The following is a 20,147-nucleotide window of genomic DNA, read 5'->3' as shown; positions in this document are numbered from 1 at the left end:
TAGTCACACTGAGGAATGACCTGATCCATTAGTGACAAATAATGCATGACCAGCAGGCTGCTTCAGAAGGGAAAAATGAGTTATGTGTGCTGAATAGGAAACGAGCCTGACCTGATGTCATGTGAAGCTTATTTGGGCCACTCTTTTCTGTGGAGCATAATGATGATACTGCCCTTGGGCTTTGTATTTTTAAATGAACGTTTTAGGGAAGATGGGACTACTTAAGAGGGATGTCGGTGTTGCGCCAGAGGTGCTTAGAAAAGACTATGATTTTATTTTATTTTTTAAACCCTTACTTTACTGATACTAAGTATGGGTTCCAAGACAGAAGAACTATAAGGGCTAGGCAATTGGGGTCAAGTGACATGCCAGGGCCACACAGTTAGGAAAGGCCTGAGGCCAGATTGGAGCAGACATAAAAGAAATATGTAAATCATGATAATATGGATATCATTGGAGATAGACTTGATACCAAGAATATGAGAGTTTTTAAAAAAAATCCATCCTCCTTTGAGGATTTATTTTTTCCCCTCTACAAATATACTCAGACTGCCTTTATCCTATAAGGAAGCAAATACAAAAGCAACAACCCAACACCTTTCTATGATCCTGTTACTAGCATCCGCCTTTCTCTCTCTTTTTTCCCATTCCCAATCTTAGAAGAGTAGCCTGTACTCAGTGTCTTTTGTTCATTTTACTTATCCCATTCCTTTAATCCCTTACAGCCTATCTTCTGATTCATCCCTATAGAAATGATTCTTGAAAATCACCAGTCTTCTTATCTCTATTTTCTCCCCTGTAATCTCCCTTGTACATCATTGCTTCCATGATGCCAAATCCACTGGCTTTTTGTTTCCTTTGACATCTTTGCAAATCCCTTAATTGCTCTGTCTTAGCCATATTTGTAAAGTGTGGATAAACACTCTGTATTGCAAGTGTGTGTGGTGTGAGAAATTTAACGGGGCAAACCTTTCTTAAATGCCCACTATGTGCTGGGTATTAAAGATGAGACACACACAGAGACACAAAAAGAGACGGAGAGACACCAAGAGATGGGGCTGATCCCTTGTCCTGTAAGGCATAGGTAGGGGGGATGTGCCATATGTACACAGATAAATAGGAGGTAGAGAGTGACAGGAACAAAGGCATAGGTAGCAAGGACATGCCAAAAATATGAATTATAAGAGTGATAGAGAAGACAAAGGAGGGATCTGAAGACTTCAGGGAAATCTGTAGAGGGAGAGAACCTTTAAGCTATTGGGCCATCAAAAAGGCAGTCTAAGCAAACTAAGGCTTTAACTAAACTGTCGTTAGCAAACTAAGCCAAGTCCTGATGAAAGGTAGGGATTCTGAAAGACAGAGAAAGAGGGAATGGAATATAGTTTAGGCACCAGAGATAGCAGATCCAGAAGCAAGAGACACCATGGCAAGTTTGGAAAATGATTTATAGTCCAGTTTGGTTGAACAAACAGTGCTTGAAAGGGGGGAATAACATGTCTGAGAAAGTGGAATAAATCCATATGCTAGAAAGCCTTCAGTGCTAGGCTGAAATGTATTGATTTTCTCTTCAAAGCAGTAGGGAAGCCATTGAAAATAGTTGAGTAGGGGAGAGATATATGACTATTATATGTATAATGTATGACTATTATTTGTGCCAGAAATTAAATCTCTTGAATATCTTTAAGAGTAAGATGGTTGACCCAAGGAAGAATGCCGTAGATTCAATAAGTTGGGTGTCAACAACAAAAAGGATAGGAGATACTGAATCTTAATTTTATTTACTGCTCATAATTTTGCTTTGTGAAGTGACATTATGGTGTGTGGAAAAGATTAGTGGACCCAAAGTTAGGAGATATCTGAGACTGAACACTGATACTTAAGTGACTCAGTCATTTATCTTTTTCTGGGCTTTTTTTAATTTATAAAATGTACTCTATAGTACCTACCTGAGCATGTTTTTATAAAGACTAAAAGGGAAAAATATACTTAAAGCATTTCATAAACCTCAGGGAAAGCTTTGTTATTTATTGTATAGTAGATATTTTCTGATTGGTAAGACTGTATGCCAAGAACACCAATTATGGGAAGAAGTAGAATTTTAGGTATAAGGAAGTAACAAGTTAGGTGATAAAATACTTTAAAGGATTCTTTTTGCAGGATAAGGTTATTTAACTTTCAGTGAATTAGGGTGTTATGTGCTAAACTGGGAAGATCTGCCTCTTACGACTTCATGGTAGTTTAGGTGGTATAAGCATGTCATGAAATTAGGAACAAAGCTGGAGCTGTATTGACTTTTAGTAGGTAACAGAATAGAATAAAAAGGAAATTCAGAGTTAAGACTGAGAATGAGTAAGTATGGAACAAAAAGGGAAATGAGTAGGATCCTTCCAAACCAGAATCTTTAAATATATTCGTAGGAATACTTGTAAGAAAATTTAATGTAGTTTTGAAAAATGTAAATTACAGAGATTAAGAGGATTTTCTGTACTCCTTTCTCTGTGAAGCTGAGATAAAAGTCAAGGGGCATGATAGAGCTACAGCTGAATCTGAGCAGGTTGTTAAATTTTCAGTGTCAGGATTTCTCTTGGAATCAGCAAATGCTATAAATCAGGACTTGGTTTATTGTTTGTTAATTGTCTGTCCTTAAGAAAGTGATTGAAATAATGTTTATAATAAAGATAAAATTTGGGTCCTATATTCCTTTTTTTTTTTAATTAAAAAAAATTTTTATGGGAAGGGTGGAGAGGAGAGCTAGTTGTTCTGCATTTACCAGGACACCAACATATACATTTAAATAACTCACCTTGGTATATATAGTACTTTAAGACTGGTAAAGAGGTTATTTGGCCTTTAAATAATCCTGTGCTAATATTATTCCCCAAAAATTTACACATTAGGCAACATAGGCTTGACAAAGCTTGTGATTTGCTCAGTTACATCTAGTAAATGGATGAGACTGGGTTCAAATTCAGGTTTCTAAATCCCCTACCCTGAGTTTGGGGAGGGGTTGTACATACCCATACTTGTATTTTTTTTTTTGTCTCAGAGATTACTTCATTTGGTAGAAGATGCTTTCCTCAAATTCAGATTACTCATGTTCAGTTACCTCCTCCACACCTGCCTACGCTATTCTGTTTCTCTAAGAGCAAACCCTGGGTAGGAGTTAAATCATTATCTTGCAGTAATAACTTCTTATGCTATGATCTCTCAAGAATACTTTCTCAACTTTGTTTATTGACAAAATAAAGGGCAAAAACTCCTCATAAACCACTTGATCCATCTGCTACTCTGCTCAGAAAAGTAAACATATCAAAAAAACCTTAGGAGAACTCCCCCCACCTCACCCCCAGGCACCTAAAACTTCAAATTGACCAGAATCAATGGCAAAAGAATAGTGTTGCTTTTAGTGGAGTACCAGGGATGTAATGACAGGTGTCAAATATATTATTCATGCCAGAAAAAAATTTACACTGACTGAAATTATGAAAAAAAATTGATGCAGTATTATATCATGAGGGTTTGGTGATATTGGTCCATTTCTAGGGTCTTGGGTTCAGTGGCAGTAGCAAAGGACAAATCTGTTTTATAAAGAGTGACTGCCAGATATTTTTTTCTTTGTTATACATGTGTCATCGTCATGCAAAACATACTTCCATGTTGGCCATTGTTATAAGATAATACTCATATAAAACTAAAACCCCCAAATAAAAACCCAAATAAATTCAAGTGAAAAATAGTATGCTTTGATCTGCATTCTAGTCCAACAATTCTTTCTCTGGAGGTTGATAGCATTCTTGGTTATAAGTTCTTCAAAATGTCCTGGATGATTGTATTGCTGAGAGTAGATAAGTCTTTCACAATTGATCATTGTTCAGTATTGCTGTTACTGTGTATCATAGTCTTCTGGTTCTGCTTATTTCACTCTGCATCAGTTCATGCAGGTCTTTCCAGCTCTTTCTGAAATCATCCTGCTCATCATTTCTTATAGCACATATACCACAGTTTGATGAGCCATTTCCCAAGTGATGGACATCCTCTCAATTTCTAATTCTTTGCTACCACAAAAAGAGTTTCTATAAATATGTTTTTATAAGTAGGTCCTTTCCTCTGTCTTTGATCTCTTTGGGATACAGACCTAGGAGTGGTATTCCTGACTCAAAAGAGTATGCACAGTTTTATAGCCCTTTGGGCATAATTCCAAATTGCCCTCCAGAATGGTTGGGATTGGTTCACAAACAATGAATGCATTAGTGTCCTCGAGGATTTTGCCCCATCCTCTCCAACATTTATCACTTTCTTTTACTGTCATATTGACCAGTCTGATAGATGTGAGGTGTTACCACAAAGTTATTTTAATTTGTATTTCTGAAATCAAGAGTAATTTAAGAACATTTTTTTCATATGATTATTGATTGCTTTGATTTCCTCTGATAAATACTTGTTCATATCCTTTGACCATTTGTCAATTAGGGAATGACTTGTATTATAAATTTAACTCAGTTCTCTATAGATTTGAGAAATTAAACCTTTATCAGAGAAATTTACTATAAAAGTTTTCTCCCTAGTTTATTTTTTCTTGGTTCTTCTAATCTTGGTTATATTAGTTTTGTTTGTATAAAAATTTTTAATATAATAAAAATTATTCATTTATATCTTAAAATGTTCTCTAACTCTTGTTTGGTCATATATTTTCTCTACTTCATATATCTCCCAGGTAAGCTATTCCATGTTCCCCTAATTTATTTATGGCACTCTTTATGTTTAAATCATATCTATTTTGGTCTTACTGTGACATAAGGTGTGAGATATTGTCTATATCTAGTTTCTGCCATACTATTTTCATAGTTTTACTAGAAGTTTTTGTCAAATAGTGAGTTCTTATCCCAAAAGCTGGGGTCTTTGGGTTTATGAAACACTAATTGCTATGGTCTTTTAACCCTGGATATCATGTAACTATTTTATTCCATTGGTCCCCATTCTATTTCTTAGCCAGTGCCTGATTGTTTTGATGATTACCTCTTTATTTGAACTATATTTGAACTTTTGTTTTTCCACATGTGTGGAGTGAAATTATTATTTTTTCTAATTCTGTAAAATATTTTTTGTGGTTTGACTGGTATGGTACCAAATTTTAAGTAGAACTGTCATTTTTATTTTATTTAATAACAGTATAATAAAAAATTAAAAAATAATGTTCATGTAATTTCCATGTTTATCTTGGCATGTGTATTCTGTGAAATTTAGATTACTCCACCCTACTTAGATCTTACTTTATGGAGAAGATGACATTGTAATCTCCTGATTGAACAATGAAGGTACTTAGTTCTTACTTTATAGTGAAGCTAGAACTTTAAGCTAAGTCTATTTTAAGATCTTAATACAAAAAGGTGTTAAGTAACTATAAAGGGTAAATTAATCACAAAAAGGTTAAGTAACTAACAAAAGGTGAACTTAACAAAGAAGTGTTAAGTAACTTAAAAGATATAATCTAATCAAAGAAGATGAGAACTAAAGAATGGGCAGTCCTGGAGAGAAGCTTCTGATGTGATTGGTAGACGTGAAAATTGAGACGGGGACACAAGAGTAAAAGGTCTATATATTTCATGTCACTTCATCTCTCCGGTACCTTTGGTGGTGAAGAGGTTCCTGGTGGCAGCATGCTGGGCCTTTCAGCATCTTGGCATGGCTACAGCTATTATTGTCCAGTTCGGTGGTGAGTTTCTGGCTGAGTTTTCCCTCCTTTACTTTCCAAACTTTATTCTCTTAGAAGCCTCTAATCTCCTTCAGAGACCTAGCGGCAGAGATCTTGAACTCCCCCTGGCACAGGCCAGGTGGGAGAAATACTATACATTCTTCCCTCTTTCTCCTTAAACCCTTCCCTCTATATTAATTAAAATTACCATAAAATTCCAGACTGACTTGGGTATTTTCCCTTGTGAACAATTAATTTAGATTTGAAATCACAACCCTTAAATTATCTTTACAACTCTGAGGTATTCCATATTATTATATTATCTAAAGTTATTTTAAATGGAATTTTTCAGTTTCTTGTATTCTTGACTGCCTCTATGATATTTGAATTGTTTCTTTTTGGCTGGTTACAAAATTTTCTCCTTGACCTGGGGACTTCTTGAATTTAGCTATAATATTCCTAGGAGTTGTCATTTGGGGATTTATTTTAGGAAGTGATTTGTGGATTCTTTCAATTTCTATATGACCTTATTTGTTCAAGAATATAAGAACAGTTTTTACTTAATGATTTCTTGTATTATGATGTTTAGGCCTTTTTTTTTTTTTGGCGCATGACTTTTGGGTAGTTTGATAATTCTTAAATTGTCTCTCTTTAATCTATTTTCCAGGTCATTTTTTTTTTTCAGATTTTCTTTTTCTTTTCCTTTTTTTCCATTCTTTTGATTTTATTATTTCTTTATGTCTAATGAAGTCATTAGCTTCTACTTATCCAAGTCTAATTTTTTAAGGAATAATTTTCTTCTGTGAACTTTTGAATCTCATTTTCTATTTGGTCAAGCCCACTTTTTAAGGAACTCTCTTAATAGGATTTTTGTACCTCTATTTATGTTTGGTCAATTCTGTTTCACATTGCTTTTATTTCTCTTCCCCATTTTTTCTCTGCTTCTCTTATTTATTTTTTTAAGTCCTTTTTGGGCTCTTTTGGAACCAGAGACCAATCCATATTTTTCTTTGAAATTTTGTGTTTAGCTGCTTTGATTTTAATATCCCTTCTGAGTCGGTGCCTTGTTCTTTTTTGTCTTCATAATAATTTTATATGGTTCTTTTTTGACATTTGCTCATTTTCCTAACCTTTGGGTAGGCTCTGTCCTAAGGGTAGAGGGGGCATTCTCTTAAACTTTGGTTTTCCCTTGCTATTATTCTCAACTCTAGTTCTGGGCTATCTGTCAGTTTTCATTTCTTCTAAGGTGGTATGTTGGCCTGTGGACTGGGATATCTGAAAGCCCCCTCCCTCTGCTGATTCATTCTCCTCTTGGGGCTGTTGAGGGCTTTGTGAGCTCCCTTGTGCTGGGCTCAGGGCTTACTGCCGGCTCAGGCAAGGCTATAGCCTGGCTTGTGCTGGGGTTTGGGAGTCTCATTTCAGGCTTGGACAGGGCTCTGGGATTTACTATGGGTGTAACTGTCCAGGTGCATTGGGGACTGCCTTGGGCTGGGGCTAGGGGCCTCACTGCAGGCTTGCACCTTCAAGGGGTGACTTTGGGATGCTCTGCTGTTGCCTTAGGCAGGGTCAGGGGAGCTTGAGGTGGGCCTGGGCCCAGATTAGAAGTGGGGCTCTGGGGCTTGCTCTCCTTGGTACAGCCTTGCAGAGGGCTGAGCACCCCCTCTCATCCCAGTGAACTAGACCCTCTCAGCCTACCTTCTAAGTTGTTTTCTGCAGGAAAATGGTATCACTCTGACCTCTTGTTGTGCTGTCTTTCCAGTATGTGTTTTGAAGCATTATTTTAAGGTTGGCTAGAGAGGATTCTAAGGAGGTTTGAGCTTTTTGTGCTTCTACACTGCCGCCATCTTGGCTCCGCCCCAGTGGTAACTGGCTGCCAAATTTTTAAGCTGTCATAACTAATGCCAACTTCTCAAAAATATCTTTGAAAGGGGGCCTTCTGTTTTCATGTATTCTCAGCATGTCAGAGTATTTGAAATGGACTGACTGCCAAAGGAAGAGTATCTCAAAGGACCAATTTAAGCTTTTCTTTGGGGTGCATTTTGGAGACATGTTGGCATAGTTAAAATTTTCATTTGTTATTTGGCAAGAAAACATGGCAGTAATGGGTTTTTGGCTCTTTGCTTTCCTCGAAAGGATGTCATGAGGCCCCTGGAGCTGGGTGTTGGACCTGGCTATTTCATTTGGAGAGGCCAGAAGCTTCACAATGGCATTTACTTTGATTGATTGACCTTGAACTATTTTTTTTTTTTTGGTGACCAATAGGAGAATCATTTCAGTAACATTTCTAAAAGAATCCATTTTGCTTTTTCCTCTTTGAGGAACATATTTCTCATAAAATGGAAGGAGCAATTTTATGATTATATTTTCACATTGAAGCTTTTATTTTAATGAGTATCACTTATAATTTACTATTGCCATTACCTGATAGAAAGACAGACAGAGGTAGTGTTTCAAAAAATGAATCATGAGATATTTTTTATTAGGTAGGTAAAGAGTCTGATGTTTGGAGGAAATGAAATAATTTGTTTGAATTTGGAAAGGTTTTTTTTTTTTTTAATTTCCAACTTCATCTCTAACTGTTCAGAGATTTCTTAAGAGAATGTCCAGATTGTTAGAGAAGTTGGTATAATTTTTTTATGTCACTATCTTGAAATGAAATTTGTTTGGGAGTGGTAGGGGGGATTGTTTACTCCTTATTAGTTTTGTGATGTGAGTCTATTCTTGTGAGACTGTCATTCAGGATTGGGAGAGGCAGGTAGGAGCAGATTTGTTATGATGATACTGTAAAAAATAAATGGACTACGTTTAGAGGAGGGAATCTTTTTCATCTAGTTGAAGATGGGTTTATTTCATTGACTCTAAAGACCTTCAGGATTTCCTCAAAAACAATTTGTCGTTTAGCTGTGCTACATGCCTAGACAGTCCCTAGCTTGTAGGTAGATTTTGTTTTAGAAGTTAGTTTGTAAATCTGGTTTTTTTTTTTTAAGCCTGGAATGTATTGCTCAAAAAAAAGAGTGCTATATGCAAGGTTCCCAGGCTTTTCTACAAAAGCCTTTTAATCCATAATAGCTGAAGTGTTGTAAGGTACTAATAATATGATAATACATCATATTTGTTGAGGGCTCTATAGTTTATTAAGTAGTTTCCTCACAATAGTCTTTAAGACATATCCTACAAGTAGTGACTAGACCTTTGATTTCATTGGTAGAGTAAAGGTTCAAGTGATGAACTTTTCTGTTAATGCAGAGAAGTCCTTGCTCCCAAGGCCTGGCTATGAAACATGTGGCCCATTGGCCTCATGTGGCTCAGAACACTCCTCTCACTCCATTTGCCTCATGTGGACCACTGAGTGCTGCCTGAAACAGTTTAAAAATGTTTAACAAAATAAATTAAAATGACTGTTTAGTTGTTTTCAAGTGTGTTCAGTTCTTCATTACTCATTTGGGGTTTTCTTGGTGAAGCTACCAGAGTGGTTTGCCACTTCCTTCTTTAGCTCACTTTGTAGATTAGGAAAATGAAGCAGATAGGCTTAAGTGACTTGACTAGGGTCATACAGCTAGGAAGTATCCATTTTGAATTTTTCAGATTTGAACTCATCTTCCTGATTCAAGGCCTAGCAGTGTATCCACTGGGCCTCCTAGCTACTTTACAAATTAAAATACAATAAAACATAGATAATATTACATTTGAAAACAAAAGTCAATATGCAGACCTCAGATCCTTATGTAATATTTACTGGCCTTGTTTCTGTTTGAGTTTGACACCACTCATTAGTCTAGAGTGCTGGATTCTAGAAGATAAAGCAATTTGCCCATGATGACAAGGTCAGAATGTAGGATGACAGGGTCAGAGGTAGGACACGATCCCAAGTTTTCTAGGCTCCTACATGAGCTCTCTATCGTTGTCATATTACCTCTCATATTATCCTTATTTTATGGAAAAAGAACCTGAGGCTTAGAGATGTTGACTTAATTTAAAGGTGTAGCCTAAGATGTTGACTTAAAATATTGATTATTCATAAGCATTTGTTATGTGCCCAATATATAGGTGTATGTATATATATGTACATACATATATAATATATAGTTCGTTGAATTCAATTTATCTCAACAGATATTTATGAAGTACCCACTGTGTGCCAGGCACTGGGCTAAGCACTGGGCATGCAACTATGAAAAAGATGGTCCTTGGCCTCACAGAGCTTACAGCCTGATGGGGGAAGCTAAAGTGAGGGAAGTGTGCCTTGCCCCTGTGGCCTTAGAACCAAGCTGACCTTGTTGATGCAGGGAGGAGAGTTAGCTCAACAGGTCAGATCTTTGAACCTTCCATGAGGTTAGTATTGCCCCCTGGAGCCCGCTCCCCAGGCAGAGGGGGGAGGAGGATGAGGGGGGAGGCAGGTAGTCAATTTCTGGACTAGAAACTAACCAAGTAGATCCAGAATAAAGGAGTACATCAGCCTTTGGAACTTGGGTTCTATGTCCCTGGCATGTACTTGGGTTGTTAATGATGTCCCAGGTGGCCTCCAAAGGATGAATCTGGTCCCTGTCTACACAGTACTTCAGCTAGGTGTGTGTCCAGGCAGACACAATCAGATTTTCATCTTTAGACACTTGGTTACCACTCTCCCTGCCTTCCCCTTTCCCCTCCAGAAGTAAAATTGGAACAGAGTGCATTGTGGCTAGAGCCTAGCACTGCTGGGGTGGGAGGAGTAAATGGAAGATTTATATTCCTTTTCCCCCTTCCTCTTACTCCACCTCATCAACTTTATCCCTATTGGGCATCCCAATGGTCGCTGAGGTTTTGAGCTTGCCCTGGAGTTTGAGGGGAGACTGGAGGTTGGGTCAGACACCCCCTATGGTCTCATAGCAGGTTTCCTAGCAAGAAGGTAGAAGGAGAAAAGGAAATCAGTTATAACCATTCCTCTTGGGACCAGAAAGGGAGTTTCGCCCTGGCTGTTTATAGGTTCATGGTATGTTTACACAATGAATACCAGTCATGGTAGGGGATATGTCCAAGTTGTATTATTGTATTTCAGTTGTACCTGTGTATTTTACTCAACCGTGTACATGCCGGGTGCTGTCCTTTTCCCCACAGGTAGAATAAATGGAGGTAAGTTTAATTTTTATCTATTTTTCAGCACAGATCTTTGCCTGTGGTATTGTTAGTGTTGGGGACTCCCTTATGTGGAAGTCCCTCCATTGATGCCATTTAGCAACTTTTCTCTAATTTATAGTGGGACACTCAGAGGTTTAGAGCTGGCTCAAGGTCCCACGGTCAGTCTGAGTCACAGACAAACCTGCTCCCTGTCCTCCAAACCCCTTTGTGTATTTGCCTTAAACATGGGAGGCCCTTGGGTTTTATAGCATAGAATCATAAAATTGAGAACTGGTAGGGCCTGAGAGGCCATTAAGCTCAGCCTTCTCATTTTACAAATGAGAGAAGAACTACTTATCTCTTAAGGCAGACTTTCATGTTTATCTCTAGCCAACCACATGCTCCTCGTCACACAAATGACATCTGTCAGGTAGAGGGGCAGCGAGGTGGAACAGTGGAACAGATAGCAAATGAAGTGGGGAGAGGGTTAGTGACTTGCCCAGGGTCCCAAGCTAGTAACTGGGTGATGTATGTAGCATTTGAACTTGGGGCTTTTTGGCTCCAAGCCCAGTCCTCTATCTACTCTCTATCTTCTGTATCCCATACTGCTCATATGTCCCCGACAGATGTCATTTGTGTGACTTAGCCTGCAACGGCTGTCTATTCATCCATCATCTGGGAAAGCCTGTCTTAAGAAATGAGAAAAGTAGTTTTATGGGTCAGTAGATGCTGATATCTTATATTTCTAATGGCCTTTTTTGTCATCTTCATTCTTTCAAATGCATCTACTGCCAATTCATGAGTACCTTTTAAAATTCAATAGACTGATATCAGTTTCTTATGTATTTATTTCTGCTTGTGGAAGAAGGTGCTTACAGTACTGGCTTCCAGTCTCATTACTCAAGAGAGCTTGTTCTCCTGAAAAGTATCAGTAATCAGTGATGTCTTAATTGCCACATTCAATGACCTTTCGCCAATCTTCATTCTTCTTGACTTTTGTAACATTTTGGTACTGTTGGCTATTCTTTTTTGTGTTTTTGTGGTGCTGTTCTCTCTGGGATTTCCTCCCACCTGTCTGACTATCCTTTCTCAGTCTCCTTAGTTGATCATCATCTATATATTGCCCTCTAGCTGCAAGTATACCATAGAGTTTTGTCCTGGACCACCACTTTTCTTTACATATTCTTTTTCTCTTGTCTGTCTCTTTCTCTGTTTCTATCTCCATCTCTCTCCCTTCCTCACTCCTCTTATGATCTCATCAGTTCCCCTGGGTTCAGTTATTTCTATTGTCGCTATTCCCAGAGCTGTCTATTTAGTGGTAGTCTCTCTCTCCTACTTTAGTCTTAAATCGTCCACTACCTCTTGGCCATTTAGAATTAAAAGTCCTTTAGACATCCCAAATTTAACACGTCTAAAACAGAATTCATTACCTTTTCCTCCCCGACCCACCCTTAATGAACATCTCAATTTCTTTTTTGCAGTCACCTAGATTACCACCTAGAAGCCATTCTTGACTCTTCATCCTTCCTGATCCCAAAGATTGTTAGTTGTCAAGCCTTGTCATTTCTGTCTTTATTATGCTTTTCAAATATGGTTTCACTGCTCTTGTTGTTAAGTTGTTTTCAGTCATGACCAACTCTTGGTGACCTCATTGGCAAGGATATTGGACTGGTTTGCCATTCTCCAGCTCATTTTACAGATGAGGAAATTGAGGCAAACAGGGTTCATTGACTTGCCCAGGCACCTACTTAGAGTCTGAGGCTGGATTTGAATGCAGGTGTTCCTGAATCGAGACCAGACACACTATCCACTTTAACTGCCCTCTACTTATTTTGCCACCATATTATTTCAGGCTCTGATAACTTTGTGTCTAGACTATTGTAATCATTTCTTAGTGGTATCACTCCCTCAAGTCTTCCCTCTCTATCTGAAGTTGTCAATGTGATATTCCCAGAGGATAAGCCTGGTCATGGCGCTCCCCTGCTCAATCAAGTCTAGTGGTTCCCTTATTCCTTCTGGGATCAAATACAAATGCCTCTGCTTCACATTTAAAGCTCTTTAAAAACCAGCCCCAGCCTTAGCCTTCCAATATTATTGCCATTCTGATGCTCTCTGGTCCAACCAAATTGGCCTTTTTGTTCTTCCTTACCTGATGTTCCATCTCCCATTTCCTTACGTTTGAACCATCTCTCCACTATGCCTGGAACATGCATCCTCCTCACCTCCATGTCTTAAAATCCCTAGTTTCCTTCAGAGTTTAACTCAGGTGCCTCTTTCCTTATGAGGCCCTTCCTAATCTTATCCGGCTGCTAAGAACCTTCCTGCAAATTGCCCTATATGTATAATTTAACAACAACAACAACCCAAAACAAACCCTTACGTTATGGGCTAGGTGCTTGGGTGAAGTGATTTGCCTAGGGAGTATCTGAGGACAGATTTGAATCCAGGACCTCTTCTGGTCTGGTTTTCTAATCCACTGAGCCACTCAGCTGCCCAATAATATTATTTTATACATGTTTTATTTTTAACATATCCATGCTATCTCCCCTGTTAAGAGTGTGAAGCCTCTGAAAGCAGGAACTCTGATTTTTGTCTTAGCGCAAGAACTGGAATATAGGAACACTTAATGCATGCTGATACATTTATTACTCTTTGTCAGAGTTAAGGTCACGCTTTCATTTTGTCAAGGGATGCAAAAGTACTGTGTTCTAGAAATGGCATTTTTTTTAAACCCATATCTTCTGTCTTAGAATCAATACTGGGTAGTGGTTCTAAGGCAGAAGAGTGGTAAGGGTTAGGCAATGGGGGTTAAGTGACTTGCCTAGGGTCACACAGCTAGGAAGTGTCTGAGGTCAGCTTTGAACCCAGGACCTCCCGTCTCTAGGTCTGGCTCTCAATTCACTGGGCTACCTGGCTACCCAGCTGCCCCCTCTAGAAATGTAATTTAATCATAGAGCCTTCATTCTGGCTTACTTTCCTGCTACAAAAGTGGCTGGTCATGGTAGAATCAGGGCTAGAATTCAGATCTTCTGTCTCCCAGGACCATTGCTCCTCACCTGAATGGCTTCCCAGTGTATAGAAATCCCACCTGGAAGTCAGGCCTCCTAGTGCTGCTTGAAGACACTTCTTTTGCAAATCCTTTTATAAAATAGACTTTGTCATATCTTTCATATCCTTTTCTAGAACTCTTTGGTTGGATAACAAGTTCTACCTGTGTCTTATAGACTCATATGCACACAAAGATACAGCATTATGGTAACAAAATTGGTTAGAACCTTTATTAACTGTATTCCTGCATCATTTTACTCATGTGTGAAAATTGCATTTCTTATCCATTATCGGCGGGATCAGCATCCTTAATATTATAGACCGTATGTAGCTGGTGAGAGAGGGAGGCGAGCAGAAGCCTGTGATGGCTTCACCCTTGCTCTCCAGAATGATCCCAGCTCTGTGGCGTGGGACATTTTGGCTTGTGAGACGCTCCGTTTATCTGCTGTTAGTCATCCTTAAATGGCTTCAGTCACCCTGAAGAGCTGCCTGCCTTTGGCAAACATGGATGTCTCTAGGGATTTGTGAGGTAATTGGTGGAGAACAATAGCCAGGAGGTGACTGCCTAGGCAACGGCTGGGAGGGGATCTGCAGTGACTCCGGAGGGAGCCTCCTCCTGGATCTTCCCCGGCCCAGGGGCTCACCCCCATTCCCTCATTGAAATCGCGCCACAAGCGCCAGCGGGACACCTGGCTTGCAGCTGTCTGACTGATGAATGGTGTATTTCATATTTAGAAAGAAAAGTTTTAGTAAGCACACGTATCCGGCCTGCCCAGAAACCGTGCAGCCACGAGGTGTTTATCCCCCACATCCGAACCTGTGCTTTTGGCCCAAGCCTGTTTTAGTAGAGGTACAAGGGACCCTCGAGCTGGCCTGAGCTAGGAGCTTTTGATGGAGATCGGAAAGGCCCCTGAGACCGCCAGACAGCCCTTGTTACAGAAATGTATTGGCGAGACACAGTCTCGTGTTGGCCCCTCAAGGGTAGATGTGTGGATTGTGGGCACGTATATGTGGGTGCTTCTCCATTTTGGTAGAGATGACAGAGCAGGCTGTGGAGAAACTATTAAAGGGCTGCCGCGCTGTTCCTATTCTCAAGGAACTTACAATGGGAGAGGTATTGATAAAACAGTAAAGATGTGGTAAAAGAAAAGGTGGTGATTTTTCAGTGTAACCAGTTCAGTTTCAGGGTTGATTTGAAAACACGAGAGAATTGTTGTAGACACTCAACACAGTGACATTTTTTTTAAAGGCATTTTGGAAGCGTGATAAATCTGGCAGTGATGTTTAGGGGGAGATCTGGGTAGAGAGATAAAGTGAGAGACCATTTCTGTTGTGCACATGGGAGGTGATAAGGACCTAGATGGGATTAATATAGTGACAGGCATTAGATGTACAAGAGGGAAAGAAACGTTAATTCTGAACTTGAAAAGCTCTAAGAAAAGCTCTAAGGAATGAGCCACTGACAAATATGGGGAGTTGGAGAGGGGATCTAGTTTCAGGGATGTAGGGAAGAGAATTTCATTTTTTATTTCTCAAATGGTAAGTTTGTGGTGATAATAGGATATGTACGTATAGAAAGTCTTTGGCATCTAGAGTTTTGAGAGGTCATGGCTATATGTGTATATTTTACATATTGTTTCCATAGATATACTACTATGCTATACTATATACTTTACGATAGTTCCAAAATATGTAATAGCTGCGTGACTTTTTTTTTTAAACCCCATACCTTTTATCTTAGAATAAATACTGTGTATTGGCTCCAAGGCAGAAAAGAGGAAAGGGCTAGGCCATGGGGGTTAAGTGACTTTCCCAGGGTCACACAACTAGGAAGTGTCTGAGGCCAGATTTGAACCCACGGCTTTTAGGCTCCACACCTGGCTCTCTATCCAATGAGCTGTGTAACTTTTAGGCAATTAGCTCAACTCTTGTGAGTTTTTATTTCCTCAAAATGAGGTCAGTAATTCTTGCTATTCTTACCTCACAGTGTTGCTTGGAGGCTACCGTGAGTCAGTGTGTATAAAACAGTTTGAAGTGTATGGAAATGCGAGAGACTAAATTTCGGAGAGTGATCAGTCTCCAAGGGAGGAAGAGTGGAGGGACACTAACTGGCCTGACCCTTAGACGGTATCTATAGAGGACAAGAGGAGAATGAAGAGCTTTCAGAAAGGTTTGAAGACTTAAAATAGTCTTAGCCTGTAATGTGAGTGGGGAGGTAGGTTTTTAAGAAGTCAGAGGTTGGGAAAGGACCCACAGGTACAAAAGTATTTATAGCAGCTATCTTTGTGGTCGCCAAGGCTTAGAATCGAGGGATGCTCATCCCAATGGAGCGTGTTGGTGATGGTGATGGAGTACTAGTGTGGCGTAAGAAGCCATCAAGGGATGGCTGCTGAGAAATCTGGGAGGACTTGAATGAACTGATGCTGAGTGAAGTGAGCAAAAGCAAGCAAACAATTCATGCCGTACCAATATTGTAAAGACAAATAGCTTGGAGAGACTTAAGAGCTATGATTACCACAATAAAAGATGCTGCTGCTTAGCTCTTAATAGAGAGGCGATGAATTCCAAGACTATCTCTAGGTCTAGACTGTGTCTTTATTGGCACATACATTACATTTGTATTTTAGATCTGGCCAATGTGGTCATTTGTTTTGCTTGACTATATGTTTGTAACAGAGACTTTATTTGGCTTTCTTTTTTTGGGGAGTTGGGAGGAAGAAAGGTGGGAGGGAAAGAATATAGATCTAAAAATAAAACTCAATTAAGAAAAAAGGACATCAGGCACCGATTAATAGATCTCACTGAAGTAGAGGAGAGCAAGAGGAGCATATTAGAGAAAACTCCAGCTTGCTTGCCAAAGAACAGTTGGGTGTGCTCTACGGAATGGCTATTAGAATTGGTATAAGCTCCTTTTTGTTTTTTATTTTTTTCTCTAGCTTCACCTCACTCTGTGACAAATTCTAGGTTATAGAAACTGTTCTAGGAAGTGACCCAAGAAACATCTGAGATATAAACAGCTTTATTATGTGTTCCTTTTCCTCTGCCATATACACTGCCCCCCTCCAAAATCAGTTTCCTCTAAGTTGTACGAGGCCAAAAGTTCTTGGTGGGTACAGTACAAACTTCCCTTTCCTGAAAAGGAGGTCATCTCTACATTTCATTTCTATTTACATTTGGTAACAAGCAAATCAACCTGTGAATACTAGTTAGATTGCAATGGAAAAAGAAGTTTTTTTTTTATTTATAGACAACCATATTGCTATATTGGATATAAGCATTTAATATATTGGATAAAAGCATATAAGGAATTTTTGACCAGATTTCTGTATCACATTTTCTATTCCTGTAATTTGTTTACAGGCATTTATTAAGTACCATGTGCCAAGCTCTGGGGATACAAAGAAAATCAAAAGCAGGGTTTCAGGTCCCAAGGAGGTTTTATTCGGATGGGGGAGACAAAATTGTGTACATAATGCTTAAAGGAATGTTGGGTACATCACAGAAATCTTCCCCAGACCTTTCTTTTGACTTGTCTCAGCTGTATTAAGACTTCTGATTCTGATGTCATACTTCTTATTTCTGCTGTTTTGTTATCAAGTAATGTGATACAGTCATTAAGAGTATTAATAGTTGTAACCCCATATTTGTATTCTCTTCTTTGTGATGATTATCCTTCCATTCTAGGCACTGAGATTCTTTTTTTTACAGCCCCTTCCCCCATTCAATATTTTAGAACTTTAATGTTTTATGTTGTCTTCATCCACAGTTTGGGTAGTATTTTTGTAAGTAATCTGAAAGCTGCCTTTTACATTCTTCAGAGAATTTGTAGTCAAGTTATCCTTAGGGAGCATTCCAATTACTAATATTTTACATCAATTTCATAGTTAGGGTGATGTGAGTAGGAAAGAGCACCTGGATATTTTATCCTATTAAAATATTTTCTCAGTCCATTTTCTTCTAAAGAGGATTTGTAGTGTCTTAATGCTATCTCATCCCCCTTTCCCCACTAACTAGATAGCTAAAGTTATGTTTTCCCCCTTTTCTTTAAAGATAGCTATTTGGAGAAGTTTTGAATATGTAATATCTTTAAATTTTAGTTAGTGGAAGAAAAATATTTATTTTTAACATTCTTTTCCTTTTAAATTTTGTGGTCTAATTTTTTTGCCTCTCCCCCATCCTCTCAGAAAGTGAGCAATATATCATCAGTTGTACATGTGAAATCATGTAAAACATTTCTATAATAGCCATATTGCAAAGAAAAGCAAAAAAAATGAAAAAAAATTATATTTCAGTTTGGATTCAGAGTTCATTGTTCTCTCTGGACATGGATAGTATTTTTTCCTCATGAACCCTTTGGGATTATCTTGGATCATTGTATTGATCAGAAATAACCAAATCTTTCACAATTGATCATTAATACAACATTGCTGTCTGTGAACAGTGATCTTGTTCTCCACTTTAAATCCATTCATATGTCTCGCCATGTTTTCATTCATTCAATTCATTCAATCATTTTAGCCCATAAAAATAATAAATATTTATAATTTTAACCTTTCTACATAGTACCAATACCATTAACTTTTTTAACGCTACATTCATTTCTAAACGTATCCCTCCTCTTTTCATTTTCCCTTTTAACAAATAAAAAGTAAAAGAATTGCACAGCATTATCCAGCAAATGCAGGTTTCCACATTCAGAGTCTTCTCTTTCTTTTTCCTTCCCTTCCTTTCTCCCATCTCTGTCTGTCCCCTACTTCCTCTCCTTCTGTCTCTGTTTTTGTCTGTTTCTCCCTTTTTTTTGTCTCCTCTCCCCTAACCAATTTCCTTCTGTCTCTCCCTCTCTGTTTCTGGAGTTAAGAAAAATCTCGGAAATTGCAGTTTAAACTGAATTGGTCATACATAGCTTGTAATTTCATATAGCCTCTTTGTTATTATTAACTTAAGTGGCTTGCCCCAGGTCACCCAGTGAGATCAAAGCAGAACTGAAAAAAAATGACCTGACTCCCTGTTTAATGCTTTATCCATTCTACCACTCACTATTTGAATTGTGGAAAAAGAGAGCGGAGGGTAGCTTATCAATTTTTCATCTCATTGCACGATCAGCAGTAGCAGCATCTTTTTAAAGATTTTATATATATATATATATATGTGCTTCTCAGTGTATGTAAATGTAAATACACGCAAACATTAGTGATAACTTAGAACTTCCTTATAAAGAGATGAACAGGACAAGCGAGTTCTATCTCTTTTAAAGATACTTGATTACAAATTCATGAATAAAAATTAGTACAGGCATTCCTGTTTCTAAAGTCACCAAAATTTTCATAATGACAGGATTATCAGCTATCTATATTGTAGAAGGCATTGTGGGGATATATAAAGAGGTATAAGACAATTTATAAGCTGTATTTGAGAGGGGACAGGAATACACATGTAATGTTTATATGTCTATATGTGTGTATGATATTTTAAATAAAATAGGCTATATGACTGTATTTTGCTTTTAACAGGTAACGTTCATAATTCATTTGCCAGATGAGTGACATTGATATAAATGCCACGAGTTCAGTGATGAGAAATCAGTGTGGAATGGAGTACCACAGAAGGGTTTCATGGAACAAAATATGCTCAAATTGAATCTTTTTCTTTTTTTTTTAAACCCTTACCTTCCATCTTGGAGCCAAGGCAGAAGAGTGGTAAGGGCTCGGCAATGGGGTTTAAGTGACTTGCCCAGGGTCACACAGTTGGGAAGTCTCTGAGGCCAGATTTGAACCCTGGACCTCCCATTTCTAGGCCTGGCTCTCAATCCACTGAATCACCCTGCTGCCCCCTAAAATTGAATCTTGAAAGATGTATAGACTCTCTATGTGTGTAAAGAGGAATGAAGACACTTCTTGTTGGTAAGAATATAATGAAGGAGAGTTTGGAATGGAGCACATGATAAATGAAAGGTGGTTAGAAAGGTAGATAAAGATTCTCTTTTAAAGGGCCCAGAATGGTCACAAGCTGAATTTTATCCTTTAGCTATTGACCATTGCAGGATTTTGACCAGAAGAGTGCATCTCAGAGCAGTATTTTAGGAAGATTAATCTCATGATAATATATAGGTGGCAATTTCTAGAAATACCCCAAAAAAAAAGCAATACCCCAAAACAACCTAAAACAAAATCCAGTCTCACTCCAGAAAAGATGTTATGCTGGAAAAAGAAATAGGAGGAAGAGGAAAGATTACAGGTAGGGAAGTTCTATTAATCTAATGTTGAAGACCTAAGCTAGGGTGATGGGAAAGGCATCATGATTGAAAGAATTGGGT

The 20,147-nt window shown here is 38.4% G+C and overlaps 1 protein-coding gene across 8 annotated transcripts in view; it reads left to right on the top strand.

The window, feature by feature from the left end:
* EPB41L2 (erythrocyte membrane protein band 4.1 like 2) overlaps positions 1–20,147 on the top strand; it is a 273,323-nt gene that overhangs the window by 36,035 nt on the left and 217,141 nt on the right. The window contains exon 1 of one of the 8 annotated variants that reach the window (XM_007484556.3): positions 15,845–16,004. The exons of the other annotated variants lie outside the window; for them this stretch is intronic. Within the exon in view, the coding sequence (XP_007484618.2) occupies positions 15,986–16,004 (19 nt within the window). The 5' untranslated portion in view covers positions 15,845–15,985. Of the gene's footprint in view, positions 1–15,844; positions 16,005–20,147 lie in introns of those variants that run through there. 8 annotated transcript variants of the gene reach the window in all.

The sequence above is a fragment of the Monodelphis domestica genome, chromosome 2 (genome assembly GCF_027887165.1).
Source record: "Monodelphis domestica isolate mMonDom1 chromosome 2, mMonDom1.pri, whole genome shotgun sequence".
In the NCBI taxonomy this organism is placed as follows: Eukaryota; Metazoa; Chordata; class Mammalia; order Didelphimorphia; family Didelphidae; genus Monodelphis; species Monodelphis domestica.
This window is presented reverse-complemented; position numbering and strand designations above follow the sequence as displayed.